This window comes from Pipistrellus kuhlii, unplaced genomic scaffold, assembly GCF_014108245.1.
Source record: "Pipistrellus kuhlii isolate mPipKuh1 unplaced genomic scaffold, mPipKuh1.p scaffold_m20_p_11, whole genome shotgun sequence".
NCBI classification, from domain to species: Eukaryota; Metazoa; Chordata; class Mammalia; order Chiroptera; family Vespertilionidae; genus Pipistrellus; species Pipistrellus kuhlii.
The window spans coordinates 4,652,863-4,673,204 of record NW_023425416.1 but is presented as its reverse complement, the minus strand read 5'-3'; the positions used below and the strand labels follow the sequence as shown (position 1 = coordinate 4,673,204).

The following is a 20,342-nucleotide window of genomic DNA, read 5'->3' as shown; positions in this document are numbered from 1 at the left end:
TAGGCATTTGAGGGCACTCAGTTCCACCACTCAGTTGTGCAACTTTCAGGAACTCAGGGAGCCTCAGTTTCTTGTTAGTAACACAAAGGTGTTCCCTGTGGCCCTGATTTCCCACCAAGTCAGAAGCAAGGGGAGTGGAGGCAGTGCTTCTGACCTTGAATGAGTGGGCAAATGACCAGGGGACTTTGTCAAAGTGGCTTCTGACCTTGTAGGGCTGGGATGAGCCTGAGGCTCTGGGTTTCTAAGGAGCTTGGCCCTGATGACACTGTTGGTCCAGAAACCATACTTTTTTTTTTTTTTTTTTTTTTTTATAAGAGAGAAGCACAGGGAGAGAGAAACACTGATGTGAGAAACATTAATCAGCTGCCTCCTGCATACCCACTACTGGGGATCAAGCCCATAAGCCCGGCATGTGCCCTAACCGAAATCAAACCAGTGACCTTTCAGTACATGGAATGATGCTCAACCATCAGATCCCTTTGTACCGGTTCATTCCTAGTGTGCCGGCTACAGTCATCAGCAGGCTGCCTGCTGTCCCCCACTTGACAACAGCTCATTCCTTACTTTTCTGTTGGTTTCAGGGTCTGGGTGCTTTCTTTTCTTAAGCCAGAAAGGGGAGCTGAACCACGTTCCCAGTGCACTGCACCAACATGAGCTGTGGTGTGATTTACAGAGCTTCCTCCAAACAGCACTCACCCAACTGTGGCTTCACCTCGAGGACCAAAAAGTTTCATTGCATGTACCTCTGGGCATTAAAGAGACTAATTTCTCCCCAAATTAGAGATGAGGTAAAACTTGGGTTTTAATTCTTATAAATTCCCAAATAGCAAGCAGGGCATTTGTCATGATCATTAGGGCTCCAAGGAGAAAAGCTGTTCTTTGCCGGAAAGTACAGTTTCCCACCACTAAGTGTCAGCTAGCTAACACCACAGCCTTACCACCCAGCCAGCCCCCAATGCACCACTTACAGGAAGAGAGACACGACGTGCGGTGAAGCAGCACCTAGAGACGGTATGGCTGTCAGCTCGTTGTTATTGAGATACCTGTAACAACACACACAAAAACAATCACTTATATTGTTCAAATTAGTAGTTTCAAATCATACACTAACAAGGGAAATCAGAAAACAGTGCTCAGTTAGCCATGGAAATTCTTAATATTAGATTAAAAATTTTAAAGTGAGTTCTTAAGAGGGAGAGAAGTCACAAATACTACCTATCACATCCATGGTTTAGAAGCAACACTCAGGGGGTGTCTCTTGTGTTCTAGGAGCTGCCAATCTAACTCAGAAATCAAGACCAGCAGAAAGGAATAGTGACTCGGGCCAGGTGCACGGTACAGACAAGGTGCCCACGACCACCAGGGACCGTGTTCCTTGCTGACTGGGACAGTCAGAGAGGATCTAAGGAGGAAAGAGCACCCCATCTTGGATGTTTTCACAGATCTGTGACACGGTTGTCTGTGAACTGCTGCTTTGCCCTCACCAGAGGGCAACACGGTGAAAGCCAGAGCCAGAGAAACACACATGTGAAATTGGCAGCGGCTTGGATATGGGCACGATTCTGATGCCTCGTCTGTGCAATAATGAGGGGGTTGGGCTTGAAGACTCTCATCTAATTACGATCCCAGCTTCTCAGAACTCTGATGAAGCCTCCAAGTACATTCCCAGGAGTACTTACACATAGACACATTTCCCAGGAGTATGTACACATTGACACATCTGTGCATGCGGACATTTCCCAGGAGTACTTACACACAGACACATTTCCCAGGAGTATGTACACACTGACACATCTGTGCATGTGGACATTTCCCAGGAGTACTTACACACAGACACATTTCCCAGGAGTATGTACACACAGACACATCCCAGGAGTAATTACACATAGACACATCTCCCAGAAGTGAGTACTTACACATAGACACATTTCCCAGGAGTATGTACACACAGACACATTTGTGTGCACAGACATTTCCCAGAAGTACATTCATAAAGACACATTTCCCAGGAGTACATACACAAATGCACAACTGTGCACATGGACATTTCCCAGGAGTACATACATAGACACATGTGTGCATGCAGACGTTTTGAAAATTCTCCACAGACCAGAGCTGCTCTCTTCCCAGCCTCTCTTTTCTGCTAGAACATCTAAATATGTATTTCCAGAGTTCACATCTTTCAATGGAAGGGGAAGTCTGCAAACCAAAACACAGCTCACCCAGCCTGCCCCCAGAGGCTGCAATCTGGCCTCCTTACATGGACATGTATTTCCAAATCTGGGAAGAGAATCCAAAATCACACTTGTGAAGTGAGCCCAAAATCCTTGAGAAAGCCAAAGCCCAGTGGTCAGGCTTTCTGCCAGTGACAGGCTGAAAAGAAATTGTATCTGAGATGCAGAATCAAGGGTGGGTAAAGTTGGGTTATCTTAGTCTCATTTTTTTAAGGGAGTTTGTCCTATATTATAGTCCATCTTGTCACTGTTTGAAGACAAGGCCACTAAAAGCCAGCTGTAGTTAGACAAGTATACAACTAGCATTTGCTTGAATGGAATAATCTGACTGTGTGCCATCTTGTATAGAAATGAATAGAAAAAGAAAAAAGGAAGAAAAAGGCCTTGAACTGTCCTATTAGCTTTCTTCAGTGCCAAAGCCAGTTAAGAGAGGAAGCCTGGCAATTACTGGGCCATGGGACACAGCATGTCTGTTTTAATAGCTTCACGATTGAAGCATCTGGGTGGGGGAGAGAAAGCAGATCCGTATCGTGTGGCAAATCCTTTCTCCAGTTAAAGGGCCCTTGTCTGTGTGCTGAAGTGGACAATCCATCACTTTAACAGTTTCTTATCTGACTCGCCTAAATCAGATGGTTTCTGCTTCACCTTTCTCTCCTCCAGCCCTGCAGTAGTCCATTTCACATCTTGGTATAGGGATACTGAATAGTCTCCATCTTCTGAATCTACTAATAAATGTTATAGTACCATCAATGCACTTATTACTAAAGGAGACCCTCAGATCTTGTCAGAGCAACCCTGCTTAAGAACTCTTCACTTCTTAGAGATTTATTCTAAGACACAGATGATAATAGCAATTTAATAGCAGCAGCCAACTTATTGAGGGCTTACCATGTGCCAGACATAGCTCTGAGAGCTCACCAATGTATTAACTCCCCTTTCGACCCCTAACAGGTAGTTCCCAGGGACTTTTTTATTGTTCCAATGAGGACACTGAAACACTGATACATTAAATAATTTGAGGATGGGCATGAGCAGTAAGTGTCAGTGGCCCTGAGAATCTAACCCTGAACTCTACATTCCTAACCATCACCCTCTATTTCTTTGTAACTAGAGCAACCACTCAATATGCATCAGGTTAACTTCATCATCACAACCCTGAGTAAGGTACCAGGTTCTATTACTAGTCCTGCCTCATAGGTAAGTTCTCCAGCTCGGGTTTCAGTTCAAGTCACTACCCCAGGATCATAGACAGGAGCTGAACCCAAGTGCAATTTCAAATCGGAGGAGACCAGTTTGACTTCCCTGCAGGGGAACTTCTGCTGACCGAGCCTGTCTCAGGCAGCCTCCTGCACACGATCAGCTGCTCCACCCAAGTTCACAGAAGTAAGTGAACAAGGAAAAGGGACATCATGATAAAAGTTTGAGTCTTGACAAAACTGCTGGAAGCCGAGTGCACAGGTGCAGTACTAAAGATAAACAGGGCATCTGCGTGGGGGGGGGGGGGGGGTTTGAGGGGAACAGCCCAGAGCCAACAGGCTGAGCAGGACTCCCAGCTCTCATCTACAAGGCTGCCTGATTTAGAAGGACAGGTGGCGGCCAGCTTCCTTCTCGATCACGTCTCTGAAAAAGAACCTCTTGCTAAATGTACGTCTGTTAGCTCCACAGTAGGGCTTTCTTTGTCCGCCCTGTTCCCTGTTGAAACAAGAATACTATCCACAGAAGGCAGTGGAGGCCAAACTGGCTCTGTGACACGACCCGCTTGCCAGACTGAAATAGAGACTGGTCAAAAATAGCCCCGTCAGGCCCGCAGGGAGAGGGCCTTGGGGAGGCCGCACGGTCTCTTGCCAGGAAGGAGACTACAGAGACTGAAGACCGTGCTTAGCAAAATCTTCTGAACTCCAGAGCTGTGGTCTTCTGCCCTTTACCCCGCCCTCCAATCCGCTGCCACCCAAGGCCCTAACAATCCCCTACAATGTCTGACTTCTATAAGTCTTGTCCTAATGATCCCGGACCATGACTCGGCACCATGGCCCACCCTGAGTTGGGAGAGTGTGACTAGGCAAATGGGTACCAGGGGCCGCCCGGCCCCAGACAGCACCAACACATGGGCTTTTCCTAGTTCCAGCCTTCAGAGCCTCAGCTATTTTTCCAGAACTGCCCTTTGCTTGACTTGGTTAAAGGAGTTCTTACTAGTACAATGCTTGGGGAAGAGCCACTTAGGGTACCTTATTACCCCCCATCAAATTAGACTGCAACAAAAAACAAAACAAAAAAACAACCCAAGGAATAGTTTTGAGTTATAGAGCTTGGGAGTTTTTCTTATTTTTTGTTTAATTAATTAATTAATTTACTGAATAGCTGATAGAAGCACACAATAAAATTTTCAACCCCTTTCAAAAGGAATACCAGGAATATCCAGTTAAAAATAATGCTCCCTTGCACGTTGGTCCTCTGGTCTGCCTCTGGGGAGCTCCTGCTGCCCGCCACCAGGAGCACACGCTTTTCTGTGCACAGATGCTGGTGTCGTCTCACAGGTGCTGGCGTCTCACAGGTGCTGGTGTCGCACGGAGACGGTTCTGTCCCAGTTTCTCCCTTAGTCGTGTATCTATTGTAAAACCTCACTCTTTTAGCATGCTGCAGAGCACTCCTCTGCTGGCATGAGCAGCATGGATGACCCGTAATTTATTTAGCCATTCCGCTATTCAGACACTTCAGTTGTTTCCAAACACAAAGAGAGCTGCAATTAATAACAGTCAAAATTGGGCAGGGAGTTGGGACTTTGGTTAGTCTTATTTCTTAAAAGTCATAAATAATAAGTAGGAGCATAGGTTTTGGGATCAGGGTCACTTAAATCAATAGCCATCATTATTAGTGCTTTTTGGCCCTTGAGAATAAATACAGCATCCTAACTATAACTGGCAAGATTATATGGCATCAGTTTGTGCACCACAAGGCCAGAAAGATGCGGCAGCATCGTGAAACCTCACTGTGAAGCTTGTCAGCGAGGCGCTCCCTGGATGGGCTAGGGGCCGGCACGTCACCTGCAGAGCTCATGAAAAACCTGAAGCAGATGCTGCAGGATCGCCCTCCCTTCAGGCAGGAGCCCAGCCTCTGTGAGAGCAGCTGGATTATTAGGAAGGGATTTTACCAACTGCATAGGTTTTGGGCAGGATCCAGCTGAAATAATTAAACCCAACACCTTAGGACAGAGCCAGACACAGTAAATGCTTAAGAGGTGGCGGTAAATGCGGTGCCTCAAAATGACACCCTCATTATTCCAGACCTCCCTTCAGTGCCCACACACTGGGAGCAAACACCCACAGGCGGCCCCCTCGCCGCCAGGCCTGCGGGAACATTTTACTAGTAGGTCAAGGAAAAGCCGGGAAAGCCCGGGCAGCACCCGCATGCAGCCTTCTCGGGAGGTGGCAGTAATGTGATCCCAGCGCAGTTTTAGAGGGCGGTATAAATAGCCCCTTATTAACAGGAGCCCGGCCCAGGGACCCTGGCGGAGGCCCTCCTGGTGGACTTTCCTCTGAGCTGTGGGCGGGGAAGCTGTGGGGCCCGCAGCAGCTGCACAAATGTCCTCCTGGCCCCCAGGGGCCTCCAGCAGGCTGGTTTCAACCGGGCCGAGGTGTTCTGTGGTCCCGGCCTCCAAAATAAAACCGCTGCTAAGACTCCATCGCCTGCAGCGCCAGCCATGGTTCCCCTCCCCAAGGTTGTCACTCGAGGGCTCGAAGGGCTAGAGGAGCTGACAGCTCCTGGGAAACCGAGCCAGTCCACTTAGAAGCAGCTGTTTTTTTTTCTTCAGTTCCCTCCCCTACCCCTCACTCCCGACAGCATCCTTCTGCCTCCACCGGGCTTTATCCCTACGTGGGAAGTTATACTGCTCTGGGCACTGGGGAATTTGTCTCACCCACCTCAGGGTGATGCCTGGGACGGAGGTGGTACCAGTTCAACCTATGGGCCCTCAAAGGTTTGTTTGTAACAATGTGCCCAGCTCCGGTGGCTATGGGATTAGAAGGAAGCAGAAGAGAAATAACTCTCAGTGAGTCCTTTCCACGTGCAAGGCCGTGGATGTCATGTCCAATTAGCAGCTGTGTCCACACTGCGAAAGGCGAAAGGAGGCGCCGAGGCACTGGGTACCTTGTCCCGGGCACAGTCTGCTGAGGGACAGGACCAGGCCTCAACCCAGGTCTGTCTGCTCCCACGAAGGGTCTTACTGTATTGCATCCATACGATGCAGCCCTGCCTTTACAACTCCCACACGCGGGAAGGTGGTGCTGCCACAGAGGTGTCTGGAGAAAGTATGAGTGACCGTAAGGAGTGTAGTGCCCAGCACAGCGACCAGCACGGCCCACCTTCCCGAGTGTCAGCAGAGGCAGGGGAGGAGGCACAGCCTGGAGGGAGCACAGGAGGGGCGGTCTCACCCTGTCGTCTGCTTACAAATTCCTACAAATGCACTGGGACCTCAGGGTAGGGGAGAGCTACCTGCAGAGGAGGAGAGAGGCTGAACTTGGAGGCCAGCGTGGGTCTGGAGGAGGCGGAGGAAATGCTTGGGCCTAGAATGAGCAGATGGTGTAGAAAGATGCAATGATGCAAGCTGTCAAACACTGGATTTTCTGTCTGGAAAACCTTCAGCTGAATTCTGCAGGTTAGTGAGGGACATGGCAATTCACGGTAGGTGATGCCACAGTAGGGTTAACTGCATGCAGAACATTTGGAGTCAAATTGATTTGAGTTCAGCTCTCAGGTATACCAACCATGTAACACTGCACCAGTGTACTTAGCTCTTCTGTAAAGTGAGGGAAATTGTTGAAAAGAAAATGATTTGTATCATCATAGCGTCCGTGTGAGGATAGCATCACCGAAGATATAGCTGGGTGCTGCCATGACTGCTGTACCTACAGACTGGTTCCAAACGCCCATGTGCAGGGCTGTATATTTTCACCAAGTGCTCACCATGGTTATGTCTGGGTAAGAATTCTGGTGACTTTAATCAGTCTTCACATATTTCTATAGCTTCCACGTTTTCTGCAGTGGGTATGCATGATTTATGTCAAAGTGTCCTAAAGTCCCCGTGCAACTAAAATTCCTGGTAATCCTGACAGCCATTTTTAAAGCAGAATTCTTTACAGTATAAAGAAGAAAAAGACTGCGGCTTGCTTTGGAGGACACTGCAAGAGGTGGCAACCTGAGCTCCACGGGCAGCATGCCCGACTCTGTCTGGAGGAGACAGAAAAGGAAGCCTCTGCTGTCCCCTCCTCTGCACTTTGTTTCCTGGGAGCTGTGGGAAGTCCCAGCCCGGTGTGCTAACCCAGCTGGTCCGCAGGGCTTCCCACTAGGGAGGGGCCTCTCCTAGACCCACATGTTCTGGGATTTCCAGGAAACCGTACCTATGGGCCTCTGATACCATCAATGACAGCCTAGGAGGAAGAGAGGGCTGCAGCGAGGGCGCTGGCGGGGGGGCAGTACACCTGCCTCCCACAGCCTTACCACGATGCTCCTTCTCAGAAGCTCAGACCCCGACCCGGAGATGCTGCGCAGGAGGGGGTTTTCCCCGAGGAGCCCTCCATCCCTCCAGCCCCCGGGAGGTTTGGGGAAAACACTCACACTTCCTGTAGATTTGGCAAGTCCTCAAAACCTGCAGGGTCAATCTCCGAAAGTTTGTTGTAACTCAGGTTTCTGGTAAAGGGAGAGGAAAAGAAAGAAAGAAAAAAGCACACAGCTGAATCAAAATTTCAACAAACCCAAAATTCAGGAAATTTTTACTCCCCCCCCCCAAACAAAATAATGATTGCCCTTATTGCACACATTATTTTAAATAACCTTACAGACACTGATATTTATAGTTGTAAATATACATCCTGCCACTTGCATCCATAAACAAGTCCCTGTGAAAATCTCAAATCATCTAAGCTTGGCTAAACTAAAATGAATTTTAATCAATACCATTTAGTCACTTAGCAACATGAAAGATATTCTTTTAAAGTAAGCCAGCCCCCTGCCTACATTAGAGTGTGCTGGTCTACATGCTTTGTACCCTATCAAGGCCAGGGCTGTTTTAAAGCGGGGGAGATCAACCAAAGGACTTGTATGCATGCATAAGACACCAGAGGGGTGAGAGCATGAGTGGGGGATGGGGGAGCAATGGGAGGATAAGGACGCATATGTAATAGCCTTAATCAATAAAGAAAAAAATTAAAAAATACCTAAATAAATAAATAAATAAAGGGCGCATTTTAATCAATGTCTTACTAACGCATCAAACACCATCAAGCAACAGCAAAGAAAAAGATGGGGTGGAGCGCTGACCCTCTGTTGCCTAAAAGCACTGGTTCTCACTCAGGGAGGACACAGGCAATGTCTGGAGACAGTTTGAGTTCTCACAACTGCATGGAAGGGAAGGCAGCTATGGCACTGAGGGCAGAAGCCAAGGATGTACTAACATCCTACAATGAACACAACAGCCCTTAACAACAATCAATTACCCAGCCTAAGTCAACAGTTATATTCCGAGGTTGAGAAATTCTGTCTGCACAACTTAAGAGTGAAAATTGCTCACATGTCTAGTCAGAGCTGAAGGGACTAGAGAAAGTGAACACTGTAAGATGCAATCACAAAGCTATACTATCAACACAGTGCTCCTACCACCAGTGAATAAATGTGGGAGGGGCCAAATCACACAGGGGAGAGGAGCTGCGGTCACAATAAATTGTGGTTGGTGCTAACCAAAGGCATGAAAGCCACATGTGTCCGGCCGTCTCGAAATGATGGCGCTGTCACAATTATTCAGAGTCACATCGCTCCCCCCTGCACTCCCAGCTGTACCCACAGAGGCAGACACGCAACAAGCTGGTAACTGTGAGCTCCTCAGATCACACCCTCACCCCAGAGTAGGTCAATTAATTAACTCAGAGTAGGTTAATTAATCCACGGGAACAGAAGCCAGAGATGTGGTCCCACTGGGCCCTTCCTGCGCAGTGCACCTTGCCTCAGCCACAATGCATGCCGTCCTGCGGAAGCCAGCGAGGTCGACATTTTCATCTCAGCTATCAGCTCACTGGCATTACTGCCAACTAACAGTGCTACTGACCAGAGTTTAAAGTCTAGCTCGTAAGGGGCACAATGTCACAAAAGTGGCAACTACCTTTTAAATTTACACCAGCGACATTCCAATCAATACTAGCCTAAAGCTGATAGTCATTTCGCTGCCAACCCAAGACATTCATCTAAATGAAAGTCAAACCACACGTGCAATAATGGCACATCTGTGTTTGGGGCATGGTCTGAATGAAAAGCAATTTGTCTAGATATTATGTTACTATAAAAAAAAATTGAAGGTGGTAATTTTTAAAACCACATACCAAAGTCAAGTGTGAGCTTGTCTGCACTTGGTTAGACTCGGAAAAGAAAATCCACAAATGGAGACTTCGCTCACATCAGAAAAAGGACCTCAGACTGAAACTGTCTTCTGTTTTCAGCACATTGTCGGGGGGGGGTGTGTGTGTGTGTGTAAAATATCGTGTCTGTGTCTAGAGATCTGTGAGTTTACAGGGACTGAAATGAGTTGACATTAGCACAGGTGATGGAAGGTGTTGAGCTGGAGGAGACATCAGAGAGAGACTCAGAAACCACAAAGGCAAGAGCCGGGGGGTGGGCGGGGGTGGGGGGGGGACGACACACGACAGACAAGCAATGAGGACGGCCACCCTGAGGTGTGGACTGAGGAACACGGCAGTGCCCACCTGCCTGCCCAAAGCCAGTGCCCACCTGCCTGCCCAAAGCCAGTGCCCACCTGCCTGCCCAAAGCCAGTGCAGACTAGATTCCTCCATTGTTAAGAGAAGCTCAAACTCTGAATTCTCACATGAAGTATTTTGAATTCTTAAAAAAAAAAAAAAAAAAAATAGAAAGTAACCCTAGATGAGCCAAACAAATATATCTGCAAACTACATCTGGCTTGAGGGCCACCGGTTTCCAAGCTCTCACCTAGCCCACAGCTCTTGAGGCTATCGGGTTCAAAACGAATGGCTTATTTCTGGCTTGTATGTGTAGCCGGAGGGGGTGGGGTAGGGAGGAGCTGGGTCACAGGAACTGGGTCTCGGCAATCCACTAGCAGCTTCACTTTCCACTATCTGGAATGAAGTCACTAAGGCGATGTGAAAAGGGGTCTTCCATAGCTGGTCTTATCACAAAGCCAAATAGCATCGGTAAGCCAGTAAGCCCTAAGGAAGATGAACGGATTTGTCTGTGGAGCTTAAGTTCTCCCTGGGTCAGCCTGGAAGTGACGCCTTCGACTCTCGATGCAGTGGGAAAGCTGTGCACCAGCCAATGGGTGTGGAGTGGACTGGCTCTAACGGGGATCCTCTGGGAGGCCCGCAGGGACTGCAGAGGCGACAGCTAATGCAGCGCAGGCCTGGGGCGGCTTCCACTTGTGAGCCTGAGCTTTCAGTCTGAGGAGGGACTAGTCCTGCCACTTGGACAAACTGTTGGTCAACAAGGACACGGAGGAAATATTTACTGTACTAGGAGGCCCGGTGCATAAAATTCATGCAAAAATAGGCCTTCCTTCCCCCAGCTGCCAGAGCTGGCTTCCCTCCCTCCGGCACCCAGAACCCAGGCTTCCCTCGCAGCCCCAGCTTCATCTGGAAGGATGTCCAGTCTAAGTAGTATATACACTTTCGTTATTATAGATTCTCCCTGATGATTATAATCTGAAATAAAATCCTCAGAGGCATTTTCTTGTTTACTCATTCCAGGGAGACAAACTGCCAGCATAATGTTGTTTTATTGTGGGAAAATACAGTAACATAAAATGCACCATCTTAACCACTTGTAAGTATACAGTTCAATGCACATTCACACTGTTGTGCAAGCATCAGCATCAGCCATCCCTAGAACTTTGTCATCTTGTCCCTGAAATTTAGTACCTCTTAGCCCCGAACTCCCCATCCCCCCCCTATGCCCCACCTGGCCTGGCAACCTCCATTCGACTGACTCTATGAAATGTGGCGACTCTGGGTACTTCCTGAAAGTGAAACCTACAGTGTCTGTCCTTTTGTTTCTGGCTTATTTCACTTCACAGGATATCCTCTAGGGTGTATCCATGTAGTAGCATATGTGAGAATTTCTTTCCTTTTCAGGGCTGAATAATACTCGTGTGTGTGTGTGTGTGTACAGGTACACACACACACACACACATACATTTTATCATTTCAATAGTGGATGAGCATTTGGGTTGTTTCCATCTTTTGGCTATTGTAAATAATGTTATCAACAGTGGCTTACTTTTTTTTCAGAATCATTTTTAAATAAAGTTTTCTTAACCCTTTGAATACTATGCTTACTGACACTCATTTTTCAGTGATTAATGAACTATATTTATTCAGCCCAAGAACTGTACAGAGAGGGATGTGAATGCTCATCTTGGTTCTCAAGAACAAAGAGTTAATCAGTGAAAACCCTTTAATGAGGACTTTCCTTCAGGTGGCAGCTGTCATGCACACAAATATAAAGACCTCACTTATTTCTACAAACACGAGCAACCCTCACCCAGCTGGACATCTGAATGTGCCTGAAGTTGAAGGTTTCAGATTCTCCTGTCAAAACAAGTCATCTGTCAGCAGGACAGATGCTGTCAAAAGCATTTCTGCACCTTCAGTAGCAAGAGGAGCGGAAAGAAACCTCGGGGAATTTAGTTACTGCCAATTGCAGCTTTCATTAAACATTTTGTCAGCCACTGTCATAACACAAATTGTCCCTGTTCTTGTAAAAAGGGTGCGCAAGCCTTTGAACAATTGAGCCCAGCTGAGGATAGTCTTCCCGCTAATCTGCTGAAAGATGACCGCTGGCCCACCCTCTTCAGCTCACGCAAGAGGCACCTCTGGCGGGAACAGTTCAAGTTTTATCCAGGTTTTATCTGACTGAAAAGCAAACTGTTTACAGTGCATGCCACAATCGGCCTGCTGAGCATTTTCCCTAACAAATCCCCCTACCTGAACCCACCCAACTAGAAGAGCGAAGAGAAACACACACATACCCCACCCCCCATTATGCAACCCTGAACTGTCCAATTCAGCAGCCACTAGCCCTGGGCCAACAATGTTACTATTTGAACGAATTAAGGATTCAGTTCCTCAGTCCCACTGGTGCGAGTATTCCAAAGCCACATGTGGGCCACACTACATCCTGTAGACAGAGGCTTCCACCATCACTGACATGTCCGCCTAGCTGTGCTGAATCTGAGTCACGGATGGGCTCCAATACTTCTAAATCATGGAATCCACGAATACTTAAAGTGAAATGGCACCTAGATGAAAAACGTGAATTTTAACAATGAATTTGAATTTCCCAATAACTCAAGACCTTTGTTTAAAAATGTGGAGGAGGATAGATGGATGTTAGCCCACGTCTCTTAGGCGCACACAGTTCTTCACCATCCCACAGAGGAACGGTGTGGGATACTCGGTTCCACCAGGAAGACACTCTTGAAACAGAGGCCCCTGAGTAACTCTGGAGGCTTCCTCAGTATTTGCAGAATCTGACCAGTACCTTCCTATACCCAGAACCACTGAAGAAACTGGCTGACAAGGATAATTAATTGGCTCCTGGGAAGCCGAGGGATGGAAGGTTCCGTCTGTGCGGAGTGGGTCCATCTGTGCGGAGTGGGTCCGGTGAGGGAGGGGCCCGCATCCCTGGACAACATAACTTGCCCTGTCCTCACGCAGGCACTGCTCACAGATCACTGAGTGCAGACAACCTCTCTGGGGAAGCGCAGCACAGCCCTGGTTGCATTTCAACATTAATAGGAATCATAATTCACCGTGGAAGGAACTGGTCCTCACTTTGTGGCCAGCACTCCCTGAGGAAGGAGGAGGTTTGCATACTCATTTTGGTGTCCAGGGCAGGCCATGTCCCATTACTCAACCTTGTCTGGACTCCTGACCGGCACCGCACTTCGCAAAGTTTAAGCTTTCAGGTGCAATCCAATGACCCAACTATAGTGCACCACTGAGGCCCAGGCCTCGCCACAAGCCTGTGATTCTCGAGAAACTGGTCTCCGGTGGGCATTGCTCCTTACCCTCAGGAAATGCATCTCAGCCGCCATTTTAAAGGAGTCACCTGCATTCCTAGGACAGAAGGCAGTGCTTTCAAATGTCAGGGCTCCGAGCGAGCGAGGAGAGCATGCAGCTTTGTAAGTCCTTCAATCCCTTACGCTCCGAAGGCTGTTTCTGCTGCATTTTCCCCCTCTAAGGAGTTACGTACAGTGCACATCTAGGCCCACTGAGATCACCACATCGTGTTCCCCAGGCCCCATTATAAGGTTGTATGAGAGTAAGAGATTTATTTAAAATCTAGAATATCAGATGCCCTCGTCTTTTATACTGTGATATTTCCCCTCATTAACCAAGTGCCACTACTAAATAGCCTGATAATACACATTAACCGGTTAACTGCCACGATATTCTGAGTTTAATTTTAAAAAGTCCACCGCTGGAGTCTATAGACGCTTGTGGCGTACGAACGGTTAAAGGCTCACATTTAGAATGAAACTGCACCTTAAACTAGAACCACCCCCCTGGCCTCCTCGCTCCAGAATTCCCACCAGGAGGAGGTCTGGAATGTGCAGTGAGCTCAGCAAGACACCCTACTGAGACTCGGGAAAAGAAACACTTTCTGCAAAGGATTAAAGACAAAAATCACTGAGCTACTAACCTGATACGATACATACAGCTCATCTCGTAAGCTTCGGGACAATTATATTTAAGAAAATCAGTAATGAATCACAGTTACTTCATTCTTTGAAAATGTTACCTAGATAGTTCTCTCTGTAAAGGAGGTATGCAAATGAGTCCAAAGAGATGCTACACACCAGCCATGTAAGGACCCCAGAGGCTCCAGTGACTTTTACTCTTAAAGTCAGCTAAAGCCGCGATGGAAACCGGGGTGGCTTCTGAATTCTGACGCTGAAGACAACTGAGGAGCCCCTCCACCTTGGCCAGGCACACACCTCACCCCGGCCCGTGGCTCGTTTGAATACAGGTCTGAGTTTTGTCCCTTAGCACCCAATAGAGGACAAATTCAACAAACAGTAACTGAGTGTTTTCTACAATGTCTACTGTGCTAAGATCTGATACAAATCAGGATAAGATCTAGCCCATAGCCTGAAGGAGTTTACAACCTACTGGCCAGGTGAGACTCTGGACCAAACAACGACGGCCAAAGGCCCCTGCGTGGCAGGCCTCTGGGGTGGCAGGCCTCTGGGGTGGAGTCCTCTGGGGTGGCAGGCCTCTGGGGGTGGCAGGCCTCTGGGGTGGAGTCCTCTGGGGTGGCAGGTCTCTGGGGTGGCAGGTCTCTGGGGTGGCAGGCCTCAGGGGTGGCAGGCCTCTGGGGTGGCAGCCTCTGGGGTGGCAGGCCTCTGGGGTGGCAGGCCTCTGGGGGTGGCAGGTCTCTGGGATGGCAGGCCTCTGGGGTGGAGTCCTCTGGGGTGGCAGGCCTCTGGGGTGGCAGGTCTCTGGGGTGGCAGGCCTCTGGGGTGGCAGCCTCTGGGGTGGCAGGCCTCTGGGGTGGCAGGTCTCTGGGGTGGCAGGCCTCTGGGGTGGCAGGTCTCTGGGGTGGCAGGCCTCTGGGGTGGCAGCCTCTGGGGTGGCAGGCCTCTGGGGTGGCAGGCCTTTGGGGGTGGCAGGTCTCTGGGGTGGCAGGCCTCTGGGGTGGCAGGCCTCTGGGGGTGGCAGGCCTCTGGGGTGGCAGGCCTCTGGGGGTGGCAGGTCTCTGGGATGGCAGGCCTCTGGGGTGGCAGGCCTCTGGGGGTGGCAGGTCTCTGGGATGGCAGGCCTCAGGGGTGGCAGGCCTCTGGGGTGGCAGGCCTCTGGGGGTGGCAGGCCTCTGGGGGTGGCAGACAGCGGCTACCTACTGGAGGCTCTTCCGCCAAGGCTGGGTGTCAAGGAAAACAGTTTGTTAGTGTTTGGAGAAACCAAAGGTTTTCACACACAAAACAGTTTCAGTTTCCCTTGAAACAACCACTGGGCGAACACTCCTGACAGCAGCAACCCTTTGGTTCCCAAGTCCCCCAGGGCGGGCTGTGCTGCCCACATGGCCCTCTCCCCTCAGCTCAGCACCTGCCGGTCCCGGGGGGCATCTGAGGGTATCACCCCCACTATGGACACCAGAGTGCAGATGGCGTCAGAGCAGGAAAAGTCAGTTGTGATAAGAAAGGTTTATCAGAAAAACACAAAACCTTAGCTATTAAATAAAACCTGGAAGAAGACTGGGAGAAGAACACGGTTTTGAGGAAGAGTACCAGAAATATTAAAAAGGGCGCCAAGGGTATGAACCTTAAAAAAAAAAAAAAAAAGCCAAGAAGGCAGGACCTCCTAAAAGGAGAGGGCAAGACACACAGACATGAGCAGTTTCAGGGCAGCAGGGAGACACGCACCGGTCACATGCAGGCCTGCCAGGAATCAGGGGTTACACAAACCTTCGCAAACCTCCGTGCCAGGGCCCTCGTGAATGTTCATCTCCAGGCCGTGGAGGTTGATGTCCACAGAAGCAGAATGTGCTCTTGTCCAACTACTGCCAATTTGTAAGTCAGAGGCCCACCACCACTGAAAGCAATCAACATTTGCTTTCCAGAATATCCCTAAAACAGGAGATTCTAGATGTTTTTCCTACGAAAGTAAGATTTGGGCTAAAGACAGAAAAGTAATTGGGTGTGATGTGATTTTGTTATTTAAGCACTTTCATGCTTAGTTGTTGGGGGGTCCAAGGGGGAGCCCACAAATCTCCCATAACAGTCTCTTGTTAAAGATGATACGGTACGTGCGCCATTAACCCCTAAAGATGATTTAATTAAATTAGGAGGAGGCACTGGAGCCCCACCAACTCTGCAGGGGGCAGGTCCTCCACAAAGGGGATGGTCTACACGGAATAGTGGCTGGCCACAGGCTGACCCTCCCAGAGCTGCCACATGGGGCCACCACCATGACTACCCAGCAGGGAAGACACGCCTACAGCCACCAGGTGGTCTGGCCACAGGGAAGGAGCAGGGGAGAAGAGAGGGGTCAGCAGTCTGGTCCCCTATTCTCTAGTTATCATCTCTGGAGAGGTCACAAACCTGCCCTTTCAGAGTCCTCAAACTCTACAGGACTTTCCAACTCATCACCTCCACAGGCCCCCTCACCACGCAGACACAGCCAGCACAATCCCACTTGACTCAGAGCCAGGCATCTGTGGGACAGAGTGCAGGCGGAGCTGGGAGCCAGGCCTCCCTCCCTGTCCGTCAATCAACATTCCGAGGCACCAGGAGCTCAGGGGAGAGCAGAGGGCTTATCAGTCCTGACCTCCAGGGGCAGACTGTGCCCCTGTGCTCACCTCTGGGGACACTCCGAGGCTGGAGTTTCCTCACGGACAGGATGGAGGAGGAGTCTCCTAACTGGAACCTTGCTCTACTGAAGCAGGAACTGAGTCGCTTGCTTCTTAACAGGTAAAACAGCCGGGCAAAGGGCAGCGAGCAAGTGAGGACACAGTAATCTAGTGGATACATTTTGAATCCTGGGTACACCAGGTGCGTTGTAAGGTCCACCAGTGCCCCTCTGGTCACAGAATGATGTTTGCTTTCCCAACACCTCCACCTGCACCCTCTGCCCCACAAATGTCATTGTGGAATGAGCGTCCTGTAAAACCACCCCTGTAAATAAAGGGTGTTTATTAAAAGCATGATGCAGCTTTAAAATTCATTAACTTTGGGGTTACATATTAAAGCTGCAAACTAGCAATGTCTTATGAACATCTCTTGACCAAATGTGTCACCCACCAGAATGTGTTTCAAAACTGGCACAATTGCCAACCAGCAGAATGCAGTGGTCAATTCCCTGCACGCCACTGAAACGCTTTTGCCTGCACACTGATTTCACACACACGTGCCCCCACCTAAAGCCCTGAGGGGAACGTCGCCATCAGGGAAGAAAATACGTATTTTCTAGCTGGTTTGGCTCAGTGGATAGAGCATCGGCCTGAGGACCAAAGGGTCCCGGGTTCAATTCTGGTCAGGGGCACATGCCTGGGTTACAGGCTCTATTCCCAGTAGTGGGCGTGCAGGAAGCAGCCGACCAATGATTCTCTCTCATCACTGACGTTTCTCTCTCTCTCTCTCTCTCTCTCTCTCTCTCTCTCTCTCTCTCTCTCTGAAGCAGCCGACCAATGATTCTCTCTCATCACTGATGTTTTTATCTCTCTCTCTCTCTCTCTCTCTTTCTCTCTCTCTCTCTCTCTCTCTCTCTCTCTCTCTCTCTCTCTCTCTCTCTCTCTCTCTCTCTCTTCCTCTCTGAAATAAATGAAAATATTTTTTTAAAGAGAAAATACATATTTTAACAATGGCCCCATAAAATGTTCTGATGGCCACACCCCAAGTCTGTCTTTCTGGCAGAAGGTAAAGCAGGAATTTCACTGGAATAAAAGGATAAGTAAGGAAACTACATCACTGATGCTAGATTCCTCAGAAATGAAACCTCCAATTGCGTATTACTCCCCTGAGCACAAAAGACACACAGTAAATATTCAGAACAAACACCCCAAGTCGTTACACGCCATTCTAAACACACTCTCGTCTGGTGGGTCCCCAGAACCGGGGAAGAATCAAGACATTTTGTTGCTTTTTTAACCCTCATTTCTGACAATTCAGACTCTAATATAATCCAATTAATGAAAATAATAGTACGCAGACCTCAAGTTACAGAAATGTGTACCAAAAGGTTTTTTTTAAATGTTAGCTCAAGGTTTAGTCATCCTAGTTTGTTGTTGGTAAAGCACCTGTTTAGAGGGCAATTTTAGGCAATACTTTGGGTTACAAAGGAGCAATACATTAGGAAGAAGGAAATGAAAGTGTTTTGTTTTTTTTTAAGCAAATACATCTGTACAAACAACAGCTTACCTTAGTGTTATCAGCACCTCTTTCCTCCCACACCCACACGGAAAGAGTTGAAGGGACAACTGACACAATGTTTAACTCCCTTCCCTGGGGAGAGCTACTGGAAAGGAAGATCCTCTCTGGGGAGCCCAGGGTCCTCCAGGTGTGGCTGGAGGCCCTGTCAGCTTCCAGCACTCACAGGGATCTTTCATTTCTCAGACTGAAGTCACACCCACTCCCTTCTCTAACACCTGTGCCTGTGCACAGCCCAGGCATCAGGAACCTATGAAGCTCACACACAAGCCCAGGTGTCCTTGCATTTGCCACGACCCTCTGCATTACAAACGGATTAAGGGCAAGACTGCTTCAAACACTGTCAGACATTTCAACACTGTCTTCTCTTCTAGGTTTTCAATACCATCTTCTGGGTTTCAAACGTTAAAGATACATATTATCTCCTAAGTTTACCCTCCCTTTCTTTATCAGCTACTTCAACACTTGAAAATGAAGATTTACTCGTACTCTGCCTGGCAGGGTGATTCGGTAGATTGAGCGTCTTCCTATGCAACATAAGGTTGTGAGTTCGATTCTAGGTCAGGGCACACACCCATGGCACGTACAGAAGGCAGCCAGTCAATTTTTTTCTCTCTCTCTCTCAAATCAGTAAATGTTATCCTCAAGTGGACGATCAGAAAAAGAAAATGTGCAGTTTTAGATGGTCAGCCTTCTGGTTAACAGTTAGTCTGCTGGCTTGATTCACTAGTTTATCGATGTGGGATCTCGTTCTGTTAACTTTTCCATCAGGTTTTTAAAGTTTATGTGCCATGGAACATCCCTGAAGCCAAGCGACTAAGACGTCATGAAACGCTGTCAACTTAAAAGTTCATCCCACCGTTTTCTCGGGCCACAGTGACCTCTCGGGTTGTGGGAGTGACCGGAAGATACTAAGTCAGGGTGTGGGAGTGACCGGAAGATACTAAGTCAGGGTGTAACACGCAGTCTCCGCAGGCGTCACCTTACACGGGCTGCTCTCCGTCATTACAACATGGGACTTCCTTTTCACTGAGGCTGTGAGCACCAGGCATGTGTCCTCTGTTCTTGGACATTATGAAAATGTTACTCATCAAATGGATAACTGGCCGTGAAAATGATTACCGGTAAGCAACAATATACCACATAGTTCACTGCCTTCATCCAGGCCAGGGCATCCCAAAGCCAAGAGCTCATTCCTCTCTCCCTCCCTCTTTCTCTCTCTCTCTCTCCCTCTCTCTCTCTCTCTCTATCTCTCTCTCTCTCTCTTTCACACACACACACACACACACACACACACACACACACACACACAGCCATCTCTTGACAGTTTGAAGTTCCAGGTCATTTACTCCCAAAGATATGACTTAAAGGGTGGATCCCAGCAGTAATCCCACTTTCTAAACTATACCTTAACCAAATAATGAGTACAGGTGCCTATGGGCTGTCAGTCTGGTTTTAAAGTAAATCACCAGAAGGAGTTTAATAAAATATCTATAAAACAACATAAGTGACTCCTTTTGGAGTCCTAGTTATAGGCTGCAGAAGCACCATGTGGCGTGTAGATATGCGACAGCTCTCCGTGTGCTGGGAGAGACGAGAGCCACTCAGTGCCAGCCTGAGCAGGAAATCAAGGCCCCTGGGCCACACCAAACCTTAGACATCAGATGAGCTCAGCTACGTCAAGGCAGCTCCCCTATAAAGAGCTAGCACTTCTTTGCCTAACACTTGTTATCTGATGAACACACACCCCTCCCCAGCTCCCACCAGTGTTCCTTTTGGTTAAAGTCTCCTTTCAGTTTGCCCGAATCGAGTTACTGCATCAGGACTTCTGCCTTATTGCACACTACCTTGGAGTCTTGCTCCTCATACTTCGTACTTAACAAAACTTGCATCTTAAACCCTCCTCAATTAGAGAGCGGACGAATTCTGAGCCCAGAGCTATAGGGGATTGAAGTATGGCTCAGTGGGGCCCGGTGTGCTCGAACCCCCACGCTGGCTTTCCTTTCTCCCACTCCCCACACTTTGGCTCCAAATGGCTGTTGGAGCAAACAAAGTCGCTACAATCCCAGCGCTGGTCTGCATGACCACACAAGCATGACTCTGCAAAACTGTGCTGGCAACTAAATTCACTCGCGGCAAACGGAACCAGATCGATATGCCAAAGCAGGTTCGG

The 20,342-nt window shown here is 48.6% G+C and overlaps 1 protein-coding gene across 7 annotated transcripts in view; it reads right to left on the bottom strand.

The window, feature by feature from the left end:
* The window catches only part of LRIG1 (leucine rich repeats and immunoglobulin like domains 1), a 92,605-nt gene that overhangs the window by 48,786 nt on the left and 23,477 nt on the right, over positions 1-20,342 (bottom strand). For 4 of the 7 annotated variants that reach the window (XM_036430583.2, XM_036430584.2, XM_036430585.2 and 1 more), the window contains exons 2-3: positions 7,845-7,916; positions 969-1,043 (exon numbers count right to left, since the gene is read on the bottom strand). The exons of 1 other annotated variant lie outside the window; for it this stretch is intronic. In XM_036430583.2, coding sequence (XP_036286476.1) covers positions 969-1,043; positions 7,845-7,916 — 147 coding nt within the window. Of the gene's footprint in view, positions 1-968; positions 1,044-2,222; positions 2,281-7,844; positions 7,917-20,342 lie in introns of those variants that run through there. 2 more of the 7 variants (XM_045578949.1, XM_045578947.1) reach the window with 2 other exon arrangements.